Genomic DNA, 20659 nt, shown 5'->3' with positions numbered 1-20659 from the left:
TTTTAAACCTAATTATATGCATGCATCATCTTTTGTGTCAATTTCATACATTTAATTAAATGTAATTATAATAATAAGACACAATAGGGCTGTTACCAATCAAATTAAATAAGTATCAACAAAATCTTTGCAATGGAGAGGAAACACAGAAGCTGCATTTGAAATGGCATTTAGATGCTTTTACACATATTAATATTGATATATAAAATGATTTAAAACATGAAAAGATCATTTAAATGTGAAATTAAAACCGCCAGTAGGTGGCAGCAATTCATTGTTAATGAGTGAGTCATTGAGATTCAACTGATTCGTTCAAAAAGCTGTTTCATAATTCAGTAAGGAAATACCTCGTGTGTTTTTCAGAGACGCAAATACAGTGCTATGGCTTAGTTTTCAACTATTTTCGTTGGCGAAATAGAGTTAAAACAGGCAATATGGTGTCTAAAAGTAAACTTTTCATTTATCAATTTATTAAATCACATTTATTATCATGTTAATATCTGGAGAAAAATTGCACTCTTTGTGTGATATTATATTAGATTAACTATATTAAATGATATAAACTGATATAAACTAAATCACACAGTGAAAGCGTGAAAATCTAAATGCGCACCCACACTTGTCTAACACTTAATCTACAAGACTAACGTTACACATAGAGCCGCTCTGTATTTTTTCCCCAACACGCGCTTGTGCACTGGTGCTGGCCCGTGTTGCTGGCCGCCTATTCTCCACTCAGCTGCGCTAGGGGTTATACTCTCTATGCATAGACCGGCGGAGCCGCTCTATATTCTCCCTTTCATGTGCTTATGTACTGTGCTGGCCCGCGCTCCTGGCCGCATTCTCCAGAGCCGCTCTGTATCCCTATGAAGTGCTTATGACGTGCTGGCCCGCGTTGCTGGCCGCCTGTTCTCGCATGTTGTGTTCCCCGGGCTTCCCTGGGACTCATGCAGTGGATGCTCGGCGCGCACAGCGTTGACAAGGGGTTCCCGTAGTGTAAGCAACTTACGCAATACGAGAGAACCTCTCGTAAGAGAACGTACTCGGTTACCTAACGTAACCTCGGTTCTCTCTAGAAGAGGGAACAAGTATTGCGTAACCTGCCGTGTCGCGCCACGAGCTTATTCGCTTCAGTCTATGAAAACCAGAATTTCAGCCTGTGAGCCCTTCTTTTATACACGTTAGCCACCCATTCTGGCGGGCTGAGGCGCGTGGAGGGCGTGACGTCACGCAGGGCTGGTAGGCTGCTGCAGTTGCCGCAGGACAGCCAATGAGCACGCTTATACAGCCTGCTATGGTCTGCTGGCTGCCGCACTGCGTTGACAATAAATACAAAATTAAGGATAATTTTTTGGCTTCAGATGTCGAGAAAAGACAACTTTACCCGTAGCGTAAGCAACTTACGCAATACTCGTTCCCTCTTCTAGAGAGAACCGAGGTTACGTTAGGTAACCGAGTACGTTTCATTTTCATGGACTTTTAGTTTGTCATGTTCAGTCACATGTGTTCCTTTGTTCAGTTTTCCCGCCACCAATCAGTTGTCATGGTTATTCATGTTGTCATTTTTTTTAAATTAAACGTACAGTATGGAATTTTTTTTCTCCACTAGGGGTCGCTAACGTCTTACAATAACAAAGGCGTAGTTTGATGACGCAACACATGCTAAGAATTATGGATCTTGTCGTCAACGTCAAGCCGACCGATCTAATAATGTTTATGGATGACTGAATACATCGATGCTTTTATCATGACTATGATATGAAGCAGTTCGGGATTTCTAAGAGACAGCTATCAGCTCCACACGCGACGCGACTACCGCGGATGTAAAAGGAATGGACATCTCATTCTACCGAACTACACGCAAGTGCAGAATTACTACTCACAGGTCAGTTTATTAGACAAATTAAACTTGTGAGGTAATGCAGCGCTGTTTCACTTGGTCTAACATTACATTTAGCACACTAAACTGCATTTCAGTGTGTTGAAATGTATGTGTTAGTTTGTTGTTCATCTGTATGAGACTAGCAGTAAGCTAGATCAACATTAGAATAACATACAGATCATATTATAACATTTTATCATTGTTGAACTATATAACATTGATTAGTTTTATGTAAATGTGCTCACCTGTTTAATAAAGTACATGTAGAAGCGGTCGAAGTCTCGGACGTGGAGCTATCATTTAAATACTGTCTATGGGAGCTCTAGGCATCCCGAAAACACAGCGCTGATATTGATTCTCGTTTTAGTTCTAATTTTTTATCCAAAGTCTGCTTGCCATGGTCCATAATGTTTGAACGAAACAACAACAGCGTGCAAATAGACATTGCGAACTACATTGTCCACGTCTGTCGCCTTGGTTACTATCAGAGGGCTCTGGTTCATAGCTCTGGTTACCATGGCAGTACGAGCGTAAACCAGAGACAACGCGGATATGACGCCATTGACTGCGACAAAGCGGAAATAAAGAAACGTGCCGTGTCTAAAAATTACATTAAAATTTCTCCTGGTTTGAAAGTTGTTGGAAACAGTCGGGATAATGTAAGTACACAACTAAAACAAAATATATAACATAGATATAGTGATTTTTGCTATTTTTAAAGCAAAAAAAAACAAACATATTGTGCCTTTAAAGAGGCTACATGCAACTTTTTCCCCAAAATAAACATAACAATAGCCTTTTTATTTGACCATTTATGACTCAAACATCTCCTGATGAGCATACTGACACCTTGTCAGCTCACAGTGGGTGCACCTATAAGCCTGTATCCTATTTTTCCTATTTTCTGTCGGGCCGGATTTTTCGTGCGCTGACTGCGGATGTGACGTCAAGCGCGTTCATGTTAAACGTTTCAGATCACTCTGCCACCACCGCTAGTCAGCAAACAAACTTAGTTTCTCAAACAATATATGTATTTGACTGTTCTTACCTCTGTAAACATAATGTTGACTTCTTTGCAGCGGATGACTTGTGAAGTGTGCACGTACGAGAGCGAGCAGAAAGGAAGAGCAGTTCCGTTTTTTGGCCACAGGTGTCAGTCGCGAGTTTAAATTTCAGAAAATCGCATGTAGCCTCTTTAAAACTGTTAAAAAATGTACAATGTTTTTACTGTATGGTTTTAATTTTTCTGATTCTTTCAGGCTCACAGTTGTAGATCACTTTGAAAAAATCATCTGTTAAATGACTAAATGTAATTATAAACATGATTGGATGAAAACAAACTTATTTCATATCATACAGATATAAGATAGATAGATATATACAAAGTCAAGTCAAGTCAAGTCAAGTTTATTCACAATACAGATTGTATCAAAGCAGCTTCACAGTATTAAATTAAAATAATACAACAAAGTTTGTTTCAAGAGGAATTTATTGATTGATAAAATTAAATTAAATATCCCCAAAATATCCCCAACTGAGCAAGCCAAAGGCAACAGTGGCAAGGAACCGAAAAACTCCAACAAGTGACCTAATGGTGTCCTAAAACTCCATCAGGTGACCTAATGGAGAAAAAAAACCTTGGGAGAACCCAGGCTCAGTCGGGGGACAGTTCTCCTCTGGCATTTATGAGCTAGAGGCCGGATTGTAGTTTGAACTGTAGGATTATATGAATGCCTGGCTGAAGAGATGCGACTTTAATCTAGTTTTAAACTGGGAGAGCGAGTCTGAGCAACGAACAGTATCAGGAAGACTATTCCAGAGTTTTGGAGCCAAATGTGAAAATGCTCTCCCTCCTTTGGTGATTCTGGATATCCTAGGTATGACCAAAAGCCTTGAATTTAGTGATCTTAAAGAGCGTGATGGATTATAGGGCGATAGAAGATCCGTTAAATAGACTGGAGCTAAGCCGTTTAGGGCTTTATAAGTCAGTAGCAATACCTTGTAATTAATACGGAACTTTATAGGTAACCAATGCAGTGATGATAAAATCGGTGTTATATGATCATATTTTCTTGATCTCGTAAGAACTCTAGCGGCGGCATTTTGGACTAACTGTAGCTTGTTTATTGAGGATGCAGGACAACCAGCTAATAAAGCAATACAGTAATCCAGTCTCGAGGTCATGAATGCATGAACTAACTTTTCTGCATCAGAAACTGATAGCATATTACGTAGCTTAGCAATGTTTCTAAGGTGGAAAAAGGCTGTTTTTGTAACATAAGAAATATGATTTTCAAAAGACAGGTTGCAATCGAGTATAACACCCAGGTCTTTTACTGTAGAGGATAAAGTAACAGGACATCCTATGATGTTAAAGTTGTATTGTGCGAGGTTTTGTGGGCGGTTTTTTGAACCGATAAGTATTACCTCTGTCTTGTCTGGATTTAATAAAAGAAAATTACGCGTCATCCAATCTTTTATATCTTTAACACACTCTGTCAATTTGGAAAATTTAGCGTTTTCATCCGGCCGTGATGAAATATATATTTGAGTGTCATCAGCATAACAATGGAAACTAATTCCATGTTTCCTTATAATATTTCCAAGTGGCATCATATATATTGAGAATAACAGAGGGCCTAACACAGATCCCTGCGGCACTCCATAGTTTACTGGAGTTATGATCGATTTTTCTCCATTTAAATAGACAAAATGGTAGCGGTCAATAGGTATGATTTGAACCAGCTTAGTGCTTGTCCTTGAACACCAGTATAATTTTGTAGTCGATCTAAGAGTAATGTGTGATCTATAGTATCGAACGCAGCACTAAGATCAAGTAAAACTAGTATTGAGATACAGCCTTGGTCAGAAGCTAAAAGTAAATCATTTGTGATTTTAACGAGCACAGTTTCAGTGCTATGATGCGGTCTGAATCCAGACTGAAACTTTTCATAGATATCATTTTGTTGCAAGAAAGAGACCAGTTGAGCGGACACCACTTTTTCTAATATTTTAGACATAAATGGAAGATTTGAAATGGGTCTATAATTTGCTAGATTATTATGATCTAATTGTGGTTTCTTAATGAGAGGTTTTATAACTGCCAGTTTAAATGTTCTTGGAACATGACCTAAAGATAAAGACGAGTTAATAATATTGAAGAGAGGCTCTTCCACTACAGGTAACACTTCTTTCAGTAGTTTAGTTGGTATAGGATCTAATAAACATGTTGTTGTTTTAGATGAAGTGATAAGTTTATTTAACTCTTTTTGTTCTATAGTTGTAAAGCACTGTAATTGTTCTTGCGGGGTGATAATTGAAGCTGAATTATAAGGCGCAATTGAAGATTGAACGTTTACAATTGTGGTTCTGATGCTTTCTATTTTCTCAGTGAAGAAGTTCATGAAATCATTACTACTGAACTGTAACGGGATATTTTGTTTGGGTGACGTCTGTTTATTTGTTAGTCTAGCCACGGTGTTAAATAAAAACCTTGGATTGTTTTGGTTGTTTTCTATTAGTTTGCGGAGGTGCTCAGCCCTGGCCGCTTTTAGGGCCTTTTTATAACGTGACATACTGTCTTTCCACGCGATTCTAAAGACCTCTAAATTAGTTTGTTTCCATTTACGCTCTAAAATACGGGTTTCTCTCTTTAAAACATGCGTAGTATTATTGTACCATGGTGCTTTATTTTTAAACGCAGAGTTCCTGATAATAAATCATAAAGAGGACAAGTCCTCTTTATGATTTATTATCAGGAACTCTGCGTTTGCAGAAAGATAAATGAAAGACAAAACTGAACAAATGAAGGCAAGGATTAACAAATAAAAAAATAAAAATAAAAAAAACATGATAAATTATACCGATAAAAACAGACTATTCTTCAAGAATGATCAAAAAACTGAAAAAAATACAGAAGACCAAAATAATGAACAAATGAGTGAACAAATTGAAGAATAAACAAAAGCACAGAACTATTTAATAAAAGACCAAAAAATTACCACTTTATTTACAAAATATTAATCTCCAACGAGCGATCACGCAACAACGTCTGCTCTCACACGCATGCGCCGTGGTGCTCTCGTAAACGCGCGTCTCTGTTTACGTCTCTCTCTCTCTCTCTCTCTCTCTCTCTCGTCACACATAGAAAGTGAAAGTAAGTTCTCCTGTCGCTGTTTTGTGCACGAAAAATACGAATACGACACGGAAAAACAGAGCATCAAAGTGTTTAATAGAAACGTTTAAAAATTTACGTGTATCTTTATGATGTTAAAGCTGGAGGATTTGAGATCCTGTACGTATCTTGTAAAAGTTTAATCAAGGTGAGTGTTCATGTGTGACTTCCTCATATTAATATGAATCTCTGAAAGGCCATTTTACGTGATTGTTTGTTTGATATAGAATCTTTAATTAAGGGTTTCTTTAACTTCGAGGTTTCTTTTGTGTTTGGTGATGTTGTGATTCTTTAGAAGTTTAACAGCACGTGTTAACATGCATAGGCCAAATCACACCTTGCAGACACATTTTTTTATCTTTTTTTATTTTTATCTATCGGTTCAGTGTGTGTCGATGTGTGTCGGGGTTTGTTTTCTTTTTCGTGTTCAATCAGCGTTTCTCGGTGTCCGTTATTTTTCATACAATTGTAAATCCAACGGTCGACTTGTTGTTTGTGTGTGAAAAGGGCCAATGAGCTTGATTAAACGCAGTCACATGATTCCTTTTCTCCCACACTCCAGATACATCATAGACATAATAAATACATAGACGCCCTATTGGCCGCTTTGGAACGTTGCTGCGATACGTCAACGCGTCCGCCATTTTGCGGAGGGCAAGACTGCGCTGTAATCAAATGCAAGTAAACAGGTGAGCTGCGGTTTTTCTGGATAAAAAACAATTTATTTATTTTTTACATTTATCAACCGATTTCAGTGGTTTGTATGTGGTGTACAAAAAAGTTCCATCTCTAGTTACTTAAGATCTCGATAGTTAGACTTATAAAATATTTTTTTAATAAGGAATGGCCAAAGCTCAGGCTTGTCATGTATTTGGCTTTTTATTCTTGGATAAGAATTGTGAACACCCCCATACTGACATATAATTTAATTTTCACATTAAATTAAATAAAGTTTTCTTATTGTGGAAAAAGCATATTCTGTCATTGACCCGATTTTAGCAATAACAAAGATAACTGATGGATCCTTTACAGGGCTCCAGACTAACTTTTCCACTGGTTGCACTGGTGCTACCAACTTTCTCAGTTGGTCGCACCAGCATATGATTTGGTCGCACCTTTTTTTTTTGCTACATGCCATGGGATTAATCAATACATGCTAATGAATAGTGGTCTTAATCTGCATACCCTAGTTTTGCACTGATGTAAAAAAACTGACAGTGACACAAGACCTCATGTTAGCAAAATGTTTTAATCTTTTAACTCTCAAAAAAACTATTAAAAAAACATGTATGTTCTATGGCTGTACTCAACCAAAGAAAATCTTGGTCGACTGAAGTCCTGAAATTTTCGACTAAAAATCGACAAAAAGCGACTAAAAATGACGGTAAAAAAAAAAAAAAAAAAAAAAAAACTTACATTAATTAGATGCGCACTGTACGCAGTACTTGGTAGCCTTGTTGTCCGCCTAAATGAATTATAAATAAACATAAAAAACTAGTAGGCTATTTGCAGTATATTAAATCATTTTTGACCTAATTATTTTGCACTGAAATGAGTCTGACACTCGAGTCTGTCGGCTCTGACAGCGTTGCATCACGTGCACCTGCGCAATATCATAGCTTATGATTTCCGAAAATAGTACTATGTTGTCAACTAGTGATGATATCACAAGAACTGTTGAGGAATATGCAACATAATTTAGACAATTATTTTTGTCATTTGTTATAATAATAAGTTATAACTGTCAGACACTATCATTTCACCGTGCATGTCCTCGCACCGAGCGAGGCTGAACCATAGACTGTAAAAAATATGGACAAAGCGTCTGTGACGTCACCCATAGACTTCTGAAGAACGGTTTTGAGGCCGTTTATGGGGGGTATGGGCGGCGCCATATTTCAATAGAAATGTTCAGAAAGGTTAACTTACAGGTATGATGTGTTGTGTCAGAATATGGCCGAGACGTCAAATTTCAGGAATTCCACTCGGCGCAGCCTATGCTCGTTGTCAGCTGTCAATCAAGCTGTCAATCGCGCCCTTATTTGTCATACATTTTATATCTAAATACGATCTAAACTAACGAGTTAGAAAAAAATACACCCCCCTCACAGTTGTCAGGCACTCGGAACCTATCGAAAAATACAACAAAAGTCCATGGGACCAACCTGTAAAAACATGAATTTATGCTGTGAAAACGGACATTTTAACATGGGGGTGTATGGACATTTGCTCCCTTTTGGGACCTCCCCCTAGCGGATTTTCGATGTATTGCAGTTTTTCGCACTTCCGGGTAGGCTTCATTTTTCAGATTAGAATGTTGCCGCTTGGGCTGAACATGAGCTCAGCTTCGCAGCTGAGACACGAATAGACTATTAACTTAAAGCTTTTACTCTTAATAAACACAAAAGGCACGTCCACTTTAATAAAAAAAGAATATTTATTAAACAAACCAGATCAAGAGCAGAAATGAAATAAAGTGCATAACTGAAAAATAAAGCATCCTAGGCTCAAAACTAACACAACCAACAGCACAGCGCAATTGCGCATTAGGCTCCAAATAAAAAATAAAAAAGTAGGTTATAACACTAAAACATTGAAATATGCTAATTCTGATATGTTCATATAGCCTACTCAAAACAGACAGGGCAAGCTAACGCAGACAAGTGAGCTTACCACTTTTAGATGATATATGTCATGTTTGTCGTCGAGCTGTGGAAAACTGTTGCTTGCAAACTTTGCATTCGACCTTTTTCCTGTTATCAATTTTAACAAAATGCTGCCACACTGTCGATTTTTGTTGTTGTTGACATGTTAGAAGAGGACTGACTATTAAACGCTCTCACAATTAAATAAATAATATTCAGCATCAAACCTTCTATAGTTATCGCTCTCTCTTGGGTTGGGCTAATCCAAAAAAGGTGAAAACAAGGGGGGTGTTCTGGAGACAGACTGTTACAGTGAAACAATGGGAACTCTGAAAACACCCCCATTAGCAGTTAGTGCTTTCCACCTGATGAAATGAGCGCGCCTCAGCGCGGCAAAACTGATGAAATAAACGCGGCAAAAAATCGACCAATCAGAATTTTGGTCGAACCAGAACGTATCGACCAATTAATCGACTAATCGACTGGGACAGTACAGCCCTAGCATGTTCTTTAATGTTTGATTATAATTTTACTGTCTTCACATAGGGATAGGAATTGATAAGATTTTATCAATAATAATGCCACTGACAATTCTGATTATCGATCCGATTCTTTAACGATTCTTGATAGCACTGTGTGGAAAAATTTAGTCATATGCTTTTCAAAAAAACAAGTGGTTTTATTTATTTTAAAGCTTAAGCTTGAGTAAGCAAACTGTACTTTTTATGTAATTTATGTAATAAATAGAACCTGATTAAGTGTTACTGATTAGTTAAACACCGATTCAGACGTCTCCTGAGTTCACTGTTGGAAAGATCAGTTGTTTTAACCATTCATTAAAATGAATCGATTCAAAGGAGTCATTAGTTCGCGAATTGGACGTGTCATGACTCATGCGCGTTGTGTGATTATCCCAGCAGTTAGGGACATGGACATCCAAGATTTGTGTCAGAAAACATTTCATCACTGGATAGTTTTTTCGTTTAATTAAAGTGTTGTTTTATGTCAGCTGAATGTCCGGAACGCTTTTCAGAGAAGATAAGGCAACTTATTTAGCACAATTCACACCCAGCGGTAATTCAGAAAAAAAAAATCTCTGAATGCTCCACATGAAACTTTGGTCTTCCGACTTTTTACCACCGTGTCGATTTATTTTGATTAATATGTGCGAGGGAGAGAGAGCAAGACAGTGCTTATAGTTGGAGATGGTGAAGTCTTGTTTACATTTTCGCTTGGCTCCGAAGAGAGAGTGAGCGTGCGCGACCGGGTCTCTCTCTCTCTCTGCTCGTTCTTTCAGTTAAACATGTGCCACAAGCGCAGCAGTTCATCTACATTACTCACCGATCAAATAAGACTTTGGCGGGACAAAAATTCACTTTGGCGGGCGCTAAAACAAGTTCAATGCAGGAGAATTCATGCGTGAATTTAACTGAGTAGTACATGACCGTGCACTCGCACAAATGCGACCACATCAAATTTTAACTCGCACATTCTCAAAAAATGGTCGCATATGCGATTTTGGTCGCAGTCTGGAACCCTGCCTTTATGGTAATACATATGATATGGTACAACTACAGTGCAATGCAAATAGTAAATATAAGATAAAGTGAGAAGTAGGCTAATAGTAAATAGTTTAGTCAATAAAATAAACAAACAGTATACAGCAAATAAAATAGTAATGAAAAGTATAATTATATAATATCATACTATAATATAATAATATATTGATAATAGCATATAGTTTATGTATAATACTATAATAATAGCAATATAATTTGAAATATCAATTACAGAATATAGACAATAAAAATAATAAGTTAAATAGTTACTATGAATAGTACAATAATTTAACAGCATAACTATATTAGATTGATAATCGCAAGTGGTATATTATTATAATAACAATAATAAATAATGTAAATATATTTTATATTTAGATACACAAGACGAATAATTCTCATGTTTAACCACTAGACTAAAGACATCAGATCCAGCGGCGAACGTCAGAAGCACTAGCCGAGGTAAGGCTGTTCTCGGCGGGGTACGTGAGCGCTGAGCGCCCGGTGATCGCTGGATCTCACAACTCCGAAACCGTCAGATAACATTTTTAAATAGGCGCTATCTTTATAAATAAACCACAGATTTGAGCTTTAAACAACTACATTGTCGACTGAAAAACTCTTAAAACTACATTTCGTGACACAATAAACAGTAGTATTTTTAAATTTCGCGGCCTTTGTCCTCTGAAAATAAAAATAGTAAATGAAATACAACCAGAAACAAATTTTCAGTTTTGCTTGTGAAAGGTAATTCCCTGAGACCTGTTTTCAATTGTGTGGCGATTTGTAAAGCCCCAAGCAGCACACGAAATAGGCATTTTTCTCAATTCTCGTTATGAGAGGTATGGGAAAGTTGCCCTCCGCAGTATGGCGGCGCCGTTGACGTACGATCAAGCGGCCAATAGGGCGTCTATGTATTTATTATGTCTATGAGATACATACAACCGGCACATCGGGGAACTTAACTGTCAATTTCGTAACCGCCCCTTTTTAGGGGAAAACAAACCAGACTTCCCATAGACTTCAATACAAAATAGCGGCACAAAACAACGTCCGTACACAGCCGGCAGACGTGTATAACTTCAGAAATCACTTAGATGAAATATGTCGAGTAATTATATATCCACCCTGCCTTCCATAGAGCGTGAACGATACATTTATAAACTTAATTTGGGTCAATTTAAAAACATGTCCCTACAGTTTTTAAATTGACCCCACCCAGTGGCCAGAAGTGTCTTACCCGGACATTTACTCATACATCATCGAGTCACCAGGTAGCAAGTGAATGATTTTACTTCGGTTTTTTAGAAGTAAACATCTTTAAATGTATAATATTATGTCTTTATATTTAGAGTAGCTACTGAGTGCACTTTTCTGTCCAGCTATACAACTAGCCTGATTTAGCTTTCGATAGCATCATCCGTAATTCATGATATTTCCATAACAGCAAGATATTGATGATGATGGCAGGCAGAGATGGGCATAAATACATGGAAATGTATTTAAAATAAAATAAAAATACAAAATACTGTGTGGAAAAATTTAATTAAATACAAATACATAATAGGGGTAGCCTACTGTGTGAAAAAAACATGTTTAAATACAAATTACATGTTTGTAAGGGTTAGTACACGTCCTCAATCCGATACTGTGTATGGCGCTCGCCGGTTTGTTTTCCCCTAAAAGTGGGCATGAACCTTTTCAGAGACGTTCTATGACGCTACGCCGGTTGTGCGTAGGCCAGAGTTTCCGCTAGAAAAAAATGGTGCCGGTCAAATTGACCGGCAGAGGTTTAGTTTTCCGGACATTTTGATGATTTGCCGGTCAAATATCGCCTCTTAATTAGTCAAGTTGAGGAAAACTGGAGGCAGGCTATGTAACTTAAAAAATGACATAATCAGGCCGTATAGAATGCAACATGTTTATTAGCCTAACTTTCAAATAGACGGAAAAAAACATGAACGTCCGATTGGCGTCAATCAACGGCAATTGTTTTTACTATGGTTTCACATTCATAGTTTAACAAACCAATCCCCCTTCCCCACATAAAATATCTGAATAGTAGCCTATTGTTTTTACTCAAGCGAACTTAATTATACTCTCTCAGTATGTCTCATTTAGGCTAGCTGGTAACATTTAAATTGGCCACCGTGAAATGACTCCTTGTCAAATGAACTGGAACAAACAAATGACTTGGCCTATAACATTGTCTCGCGTCATTTTAGGCTAGCCTACGTTTTACGCTGTTTTGCAGTGCTGAATTGTGCAGCTGCCGACTTAAAATCAAAACTTCCCTGTAGCCGTGTTTCCATTACAGATTTGCGCAAATGTTTTGCGCTATTATCTAAATATCGATAAAAAAACTATTGCGAAATGACGGCGTTTCCATTAACCGATGTTATGCGACTAAAACGTCCTTTTTTCTCTCACGATAAGTCATTTAAAAAAATCACGGCAACGGACGTTTATATAATATCACAGCCACCGCATTAGACATTATTATTATTATTAATGGAAGGAGACGTGGCGTGTTATCCAATCATTAATGGCAGGGAAAGACCCTTATACTGCGAACGACACATAAGGAGTTTCTGGGTGTTTCGCCCTCATTTCTGCTCCGAGGTTTTGATTGTGGCATTTATTTGAGATTTAGAATCCAGTATTCCTATAGGCTAATTATTGTTTCTTTTATGAATTTAATAAAGAACTCTGTCTCGTATTCTGTCCAAACGATCCATGTAGGCTACTTTTGTGTCCATTCGTTTTTCCTTTTTTAACCTGTAATTGAAAAACGAAAAATGAACGGTTGTTGTCTTTTTAAAACGCAAAGTTGAACACCAAAATTTTTATTTGAACTGGCTACACAAACTGCTGCGCAAAAAAGTAAATACCGACGAATTTTCAGATTTTTGTTTATGACTTTTTGCCCCTTTATTAAACATTTAAAATATTCACAAATTAATATGGAAAACATGTCGATTTTACTGGTTTTCTAAGGCCAAATTAGAAACTGGAATTGATGTTTTTCCCGCAGTGCTGAATGAGAAGAGCCATTAATATTATTAATAAACTGTTGTTTTCTAAGTGTCGGCTAAAATCACATCTCCATCTCCGCTGTTAAGCAGATGCGCTTTTAGAGAGAAATGCAGCTTTCAAACGGATTACATAATCAGAAGGTATTAGCTTTCGATTCGAATTTGTTCGTTTTAAAGTGGACATTTCAAGCTTTAGCCTACACAGGCTATATTTTGTTTCAGTTCTCGCGCTCCAGTTTACGGAGATCATTTTTTTTGTCACCTTACTGAATTTTTCGTCAACGATACCAGGGACACCGAAGCACCGGGGAACATGAAATTTGGTGGGCATGTAGCCCCACTAGACTTCTAAGGAAAAATTTCGTTTGGTCCCCGGGGGCCACTCCCCCCCCCGCGCTGGGCCCCCCCAAACCCCAAAAAATGCAGTTTTTCCTAAATAACTACCTGAACCGTGGCACCGAGGATGAAGAAATTTTTATGGTATGTTGGTCTACTAGACTTTTACGGAAAAATTTCGTTTGGTCCCCGGGGGCCACTTCCCCCCCCGCGCTGGGGCCCCCTTAAATTTTTCGTCAACGATACCAGGGACACCGAAACACCGGGGAACATGAAATTTGGTGGGCATGTAGCCCCACTAGACTTCTAAGGAAAAATTTCGTTTGGTCCCCGGGGGCCACTCCCCCCCCGCGCTGGGCCCCCCCAAACCCAAAAAAATGCAGTTTTTCCTAAATAACTACCTGAACCGTGGCACCGAGGATGAAGACATTTTTATGGTATGTTGGTCTACTAGACTTTTACGGAAAAATTTCGTTTGGTCCCCGGGGGCCACTTCCCCCCCCGCGCTGGGGCCCCCTTAAATTTTTCGTCAACGATACCAGGGACACCGAAACACCGGGGAACATGAAATTTGGTGGGCATGTAGCCCCACTAGACTTCTAAGGAAAAATTTCGTTTGGTCCCCGGGGGCCACTCCCCCCCCGCGCTGGGCCCCCCCAAACCCAAAAAAATGCAGTTTTTCCTAAATAACTACCTGAACCGTGGCACCGAGGATGAAGACATTTTTGTGGTATGTTGGTCTACTAGACTTTTACGGAAAAATTTCATTTGGTCCCCGGGGGCCACTCCCCCCCCCCCCCCCCCCCGCGCTGGGGCCCCCGTAAATTTTTCGTCAACGATACCAGGGACACCGAAGCACCGGGGAACATGAAATTTGGTGGGCATGTAGCCCCACTACACTTCTACGGAAAAATTTCGTTTGGTCCCCGGGGGCCACTCCCCCCCCGCGCTGGGCCCCCCCAAACCCAAAAAAATGCAGTTTTTCCTAAATAACTACCTGAACCGTGGCACCGAGGATGAAGAAATTTTGATGGTATGTTGCTCTTAAGGGCCCACATCAACCTAGCCCATAATCACTCATTTGTGATTTGCGCCCCTCCCATAAAAAATGAAAATGCAATATTATTCTGCTTTAATCGCCCCTATCTTCAGTGGAGATGTTCAGAACTGCACCATATTTCATGTGTATGATTAACTTGACATCCTCTGGGGGTATCCTCTGCTAAGTTTTGTAGAATTTCATCCATGGGGGGGTATAAAATAAATTCATTTATGTGCACATTTAGTGACTGTACACTCATCGGCCTGTAGATGGTGCTGTTGAGCGAAGGGTTGCTGGTTTAGGATGATACTGTCACACACACACATGCAGGAATACAAACAAACGCAAGCATGCACACACACTGACATCCACACGCACAGACACACACCCATACACACACATACAAATCCACATGCACAGACACACACACACAAACACACACGCGCACACATGTACGCACACATACATACACGCACAGACACACACAGACACACACATACACAAACACACACACATACACACACACACACACACACACACACACACAGACAGACATGCACATACTATTACTTTTTTTAGGTATATACATAAACACGCAATACAGCCAAATTACTCCACGTCATTTATTTTTGTGGAAAGCCAGTGCAGGCCTGAGCGGCGGTCATATTTTGTACCGCGATGCGGTACATCTAGTTATTTTCTGTATAACCAGAAATGATAGAGTATTTTAAGTTGTTTCCACTGTTATTGCAAGTGTTAGCGCCAGCGCCTCCGTGCCATGCAGTGCGCACTCCACACTCAGCTTTGTTCCTTTTTTGCATAAAAGCGTCTTCTAAATATAGCCTATTAAATGTTATAATATAATAAAATTATATAAAATTATTATTATTTGCGTAGCTATACATGGACCTCAAACACACCGCGTCTTCTAAGTCAGGTGACTGTAAATGCGCAAAAACTGTTTCCATTGCAGTTTTGCGAAATATTCCTTTTTCGAATTGCCTGAAAAACCTCCTCATGCGAGCATAAAAACTTTTTTGCGATAAACGGGAGTTTTTGCGAAATTGACGTGTTTCCATTGTGCGTATTTTTAATTCGCAATTTCAATTTGCGCAATTTGAAGGGTAGCCTAATGGACCCTAGTGTCTCTCCACAACTTGCAATGCGCATAAGCCGCGTAACCTTGTTCTCCGCAAGGCGACTTCGCTGCTTTGATCCGATTCTGCTTTTTCTCCGGTGGTGGTGGAGCTGTCTGGACATCTGAGGCTTCAGGCGTTCCTGATTCACCATCGTCCGTCGCGTCTGGCCTCTGAAAAAAGCTTTTACGGGCGGCTAGTCTGCCTGGGCCTGGCCATATTTGAAACGTCTCACTCATTCGTTCGTTGTTTAGGTCTATATTACAGCCGTTTTAGGCGTGCGCTTTATTTGAAATGCAGCATGCAATGTTGTTTAATAACTTTCAAACGGTAGAGCCTGTTCCTTTATAACATAGCCAAAGGTCGGTGTATTTTTGCTTTATACATTTTAGGCTTATTCTCAAATTCAGATTGTGTTAGGGGGGCGGGATTATTAGGCAATTTTAATCGGACAATTTGACCGGAGAGATTTAATTTTGTCGGACATTTCATTTTTTTCCCGGACAATGTCCGGTAATTACCGGACAACGGACACCCTGGCGTAGGCTATATGTTCCCAGATAGCAAACAGTCATTGAAACTATGTTAAATCAACATTACGTTGTCGACATTAAGTCATTGAATCAACATCGAACTCTGATGTTGATTCTACATCATTTTTCACCCTGTACTTTTAATATTGAAACAACATTGAAATCCATTGAAAACCGATCATCTTCGTTGTATTAAAATTTAAAATGACAAAACTCAACCCAGTCTCTTTTTGTTAAATTTCAGTTTTATCAATATTAGCCATTATAAAAGTATAAGTAAAAGGTACAAGAAGCTATACAAATAAAGCAAACAATTCAGTCAAACATCAGCGCTCTAGTCTAACCATACAACGGTAAAGTTAAACACTTATAAAGTTATGAAACTTCCCCTCAGCCAAACCGATTGGCCAGGGAACAAATTATAGATTCCTGAGTCTCTTCGCGTCATGCCTGCAAAGCCTTCACCGCTGGTCCTGCCCAGCACAAAGCCTTCACCGCTGGTCCTGCCCAGCACAAAGCCTTCACCGCTGGTCCTGCCCAGCTCAGAGCCCTCTTCGCCGCTGGTCCTGCCCAGCTCAGAGCCCTCTTCGCCGCTGGTCCTGCCCAGCTCAGAGCCCTCTTCGCCGCTGGTCCTGCCCAGCTCAGAGCCCTCTTCGCCGCTGGTCCTGCCCAGCTCAGAGCTCTCTTCGCCGCTTGTCTTGTCCAGTTCAAAGCCCTCTTCATCGCTGGTCCTAACCAGTTCAGAGTCCTCTTCGCCGCTGGTCCTACCCAGTTCAAAGCCCTCGCTGCCGCTAGTCCCGTCAAGCTCAGAGCTTCACGTCAGTCCTGCCGAGCCAGAGCCAGAGCTTCACGTCAGTCCTGCCGAGCCAGAGCTTCACGTCAGTCCTGCCGAGCCAGAGCTTCACGTCAGTCCTGCCGAGCCAGAGCTTCACGTCAGTCCTGCCGAGCCAGAGCTTCACGTCAGTCCTGCCGAGCCAGAGCTTCACGTCAGTCCTGCCGAGCCAGAGCTTCACGTCAGTCCTGCCGAGCCAGAGCTTCACGTCACGTCCGCCCGTCCAGAGTCTCGTCCCGCCGAGACTGAATCTGTTCCTGAGCCTGAGCCTGATACTGATCCTGAGCCTGAATCTGTTCCTCTTCCTCTTTCCACGCCTGTGTCTTCGGACAAGATGGCCACCACCGAGCCAGTGTCTCAGGACAAGATGGTCTCCAACGAGCCAGTGTCTCAGGACAAGATGGTCTCCGCCGAGCCAGTGTCTTCGGACAAGATGGCCGCCGCTGAGCCGGTGTCTGTTCCTGTTCCTGAACCAATGTCTGTTCCTGTGCCATGGTCACCTCCCTGGCCGCCTGAAGGGTCGTCTCCTCCCTGGCCGCCTGAAGGGTCGTCTCCGCCCTGGTCGCCTGCACTGCCTGATCCGCCCTGGTCGCCTGCACTGCCTGATCCGCCCTGGTCGCCTGCACAGCCTGATCCGCCCGGGTCGCCTGCAATGCCTGCTCCACCCTGGCCTCCCGTCTTGCCGCAATCTCCAGGTCCTCTTCCGCTCCACGGGCCTGGCCCTCCATCCCGCCCCCGGGTCCGCCTCCGCTCCACCACCCTCCTGAACTATTGTTTCCTGGGGAGTGTCTGGAAGCCACTCTTAAGGGGGGGGTTATGTAATGATTCATGTCTGTGTTCCTCTGTCTTGTCCCATTTTTAGCAGTTCCTCGTTATGTTGATTAGTCTCCCCAGGTGTTTCTCATTTACCACGCCCCCTTGTTATCTTGTTTAGCTTGTTTGCCTGTGTATATAAATCTCTGTGCTTCAGTTGTTGTTTGACGGTCGTTGTAGCTGTTTCCTTTCCTGAGTTCTGTGTGTTCTATTAAAGTATGCTTGCATATGGATTCTCTCTCCGCTTCATTCCTGCCTTATCATAACAGTAACCAACCAGGTGCTGGTCTCCATTGACTTCTTTTTTTTTTTTTTTTTACTATGGAAGTCATTGGGGACCAGCAACTGTTTGGTTACCCACATTCTTCAAAATGTCTTCTTTTGAGTTCAGCACAAGAAAGAAATTAATACAGGCTTGGAACAACATGAGAGTGAGTAAATCATGATGGATTTTTTGGAGGGTGAACTATTCGTTTAAAGGATTAGTTTACTTTCAAATCAATTTCCTGATAATTTACTCACCCCCGTGTCATCCAAGATGTCCATGTCTTTCTTTCTTCAGTCGAAAAGAAATTAAGGTTTTTGAGGAAAACATTCCAGGATTTTTCTCCATATAAATTGACTTCAATGGCAACCAAATTTTCAAATGTTCAAAGTTTCAAATGTCAGTCTCAATGCACTTTTTAACCACAAATACCCATTGTGTACCATCTCTGAGATGTGCCACGCATTATGTCATCATGTTGGAAAGGTCACAAAAAAGAAACAAAGATGTTGGACGATTTTGAAGTTGGAGGAGAAAATTAGATGGAATTTTTCGCCCTTCCCTACCTTTTTGAACCGGAGTACACAGACAAATAACTTAGATAGATGACGTGACGCGTGACCTTTCCAACGTGATAACGCAATGAGTGGCGCATCTCAGAGATGGTACACGACAGGCACTTGTGGTTAAAAAGTACATAATCGTTTTTTTGTGAAACAATGACAGATTGTTTCGCTGGATAAGACCTTTATTTCTCGGTCTAGCATTTGAAGCTGCATTGAGACTGACATTTGAACCTTCTTTGAACATTTGTATAGCTGGTTGCCATTGAAGTCCATTATATGGAGAAAAATCCTGAAATGTTTTCCTCAAAAACTTTCTTTTCGACTGAAGAAAGAAAGACATGGACATCTTGGATGACATGGGGGTGAGTAAATTATCAGGAAATTGATCTGAAAGAAAACTAATCCTTTAAACGGATAGTTCACCCTCCAAAAAATGCATCATGATTTACTCACTCTCATGTTGTTCCAAGCCCTTTAGACATAACCAACTGTGTTTATGTAAACCTTGTGTGTATTTGGCAGTATTAGCACAATCAGTTGCGAAAGATAAAGTCCAGCAATCAGGCGCTGTCTGACAGTGCACGCGCTTCAGGCGTAGGCTACGCGCTCAGAAAAAGTGCATAATGTCAGAACAGAACACCAATGAAATGTCTAAATGGCAAAGCTTTAAAGCACGAGCAAATAATAAACTTTTGTGATTGCGAATAAGTGCAAAGTCCTGTGAGTGTAACTCTACCGCTGCGTTAACGTGTGATGTGAATGTACGTCGAAGTTGTACACTATTGGGACTGAGGCACCAGAACTGTAGCTGATAGAATGTGCGCAGTAACACGATACTACCATATTTCTTCAAAAGCAGATCGTGGAGACATTTTAATCCACAATAAAAAATTGTGATATCGCATGACGCATACTCCTAAGCACAAGTATAACACGACTGTTATCATGTCTGAAAACAAACACTGGAGTTATTTACAAAACTGTAGGCTATCACACGCATATATGTCGCAGCCCTGCTCGAAGGATTATTAATATTTTGGATTTGTATTACAATGACATGGTCTAATCGGCATTTCCAGTTACAACTCGAGACAGTTCTGCATTGAATAAAGTAAAGGTAAATCAGGTTTGCGGTGTTATTCGACATACTGTACATCCTCCCCTAATGTGTCTGCCAACTTAGCAATTGGTACATACATGTATTTCGAGCTAGCTATCACAAAAATAGACTGGACTCAGAGGTTTTGCTAACTTTGTAACCTGTTGGAAGCGAACCATAGCCATCAGCACGAAGTTACATTACCTTTGGCAGATTTTGACATTGGTTCAACAAAATCTATTCCAATGACTGCAGCACTGCGTCGGTTACTACACTAACCATCATGTTAACGAGTAACAGTATTTGATTTGGTACAATTCATTCATGTCGAGCATTAAGCAAGCTTACCTGATCGTATGAGTCCCAAGGGTCCAGAAATGAGCTGTGTCCGGTGCAGTACGTTGGTCTACCACCCGTTGATATCCCGGTCAACCAAAAATCGATGGATTTTCAATCATATTTCTCGGTCAACTATATGTCGATGACTTTTCAACAACAGGTCGTTTCCCGGTCAACTCTAAATCAATGACTATTCAACACATTGGCAATCGCCCGGTAAACCAAATATCAGTGCTTAATCAATCATAAATATAACTATAGATCAATGTTGTTCCAATGTTGTTGCCATCAACTTTAATAACGTCAGGTTTCATCGATATGGTAATGGTGATTCAACATTTATTTTGATTGAAATTTCAATATCAACCATAATGATGATTCAGATGGAAAATCAATATTTATT

General features: G+C 40.2%; 2 protein-coding genes and 1 long non-coding RNA gene across 3 annotated transcripts in view; 2 read left to right on the top strand and 1 right to left on the bottom strand.

The window, feature by feature from the left end:
* LOC309506195 (uncharacterized protein) overlaps positions 1-20659 on the top strand; it is a 535239-nt gene that overhangs the window by 245784 nt on the left and 268796 nt on the right. The gene's annotated exons all lie outside the window — the stretch shown is intronic.
* Positions 1-20659, bottom strand: part of LOC309506533 — a 92363-nt gene that overhangs the window by 17605 nt on the left and 54099 nt on the right. The window lies entirely within an intron of this gene.
* On the top strand, positions 6122-19393 carry LOC309505767 (uncharacterized protein; the record flags this gene model as incomplete). The annotated part of the gene is made up of 4 exons (XM_082179226.1): positions 6122-6204; positions 6619-6745; positions 16737-17869; positions 19341-19393. Exons 3-4 carry the CDS (start codon positions 16789-16791, stop codon positions 19391-19393), a joined length of 1134 nt encoding a protein of 377 aa, XP_082035352.1. The 5' UTR covers positions 6122-6204; positions 6619-6745; positions 16737-16788.

The sequence above is a fragment of the Leuciscus leuciscus genome (assembly GCF_965113295.1).
Source record: "Leuciscus leuciscus genome assembly, chromosome: 9".
NCBI classification, from domain to species: Eukaryota; Metazoa; Chordata; class Actinopteri; order Cypriniformes; family Leuciscidae; genus Leuciscus; species Leuciscus leuciscus.
The sequence above is the reverse complement of the archived record's forward strand: the minus strand, read 5'-3'. Positions and strand labels throughout refer to the sequence as shown.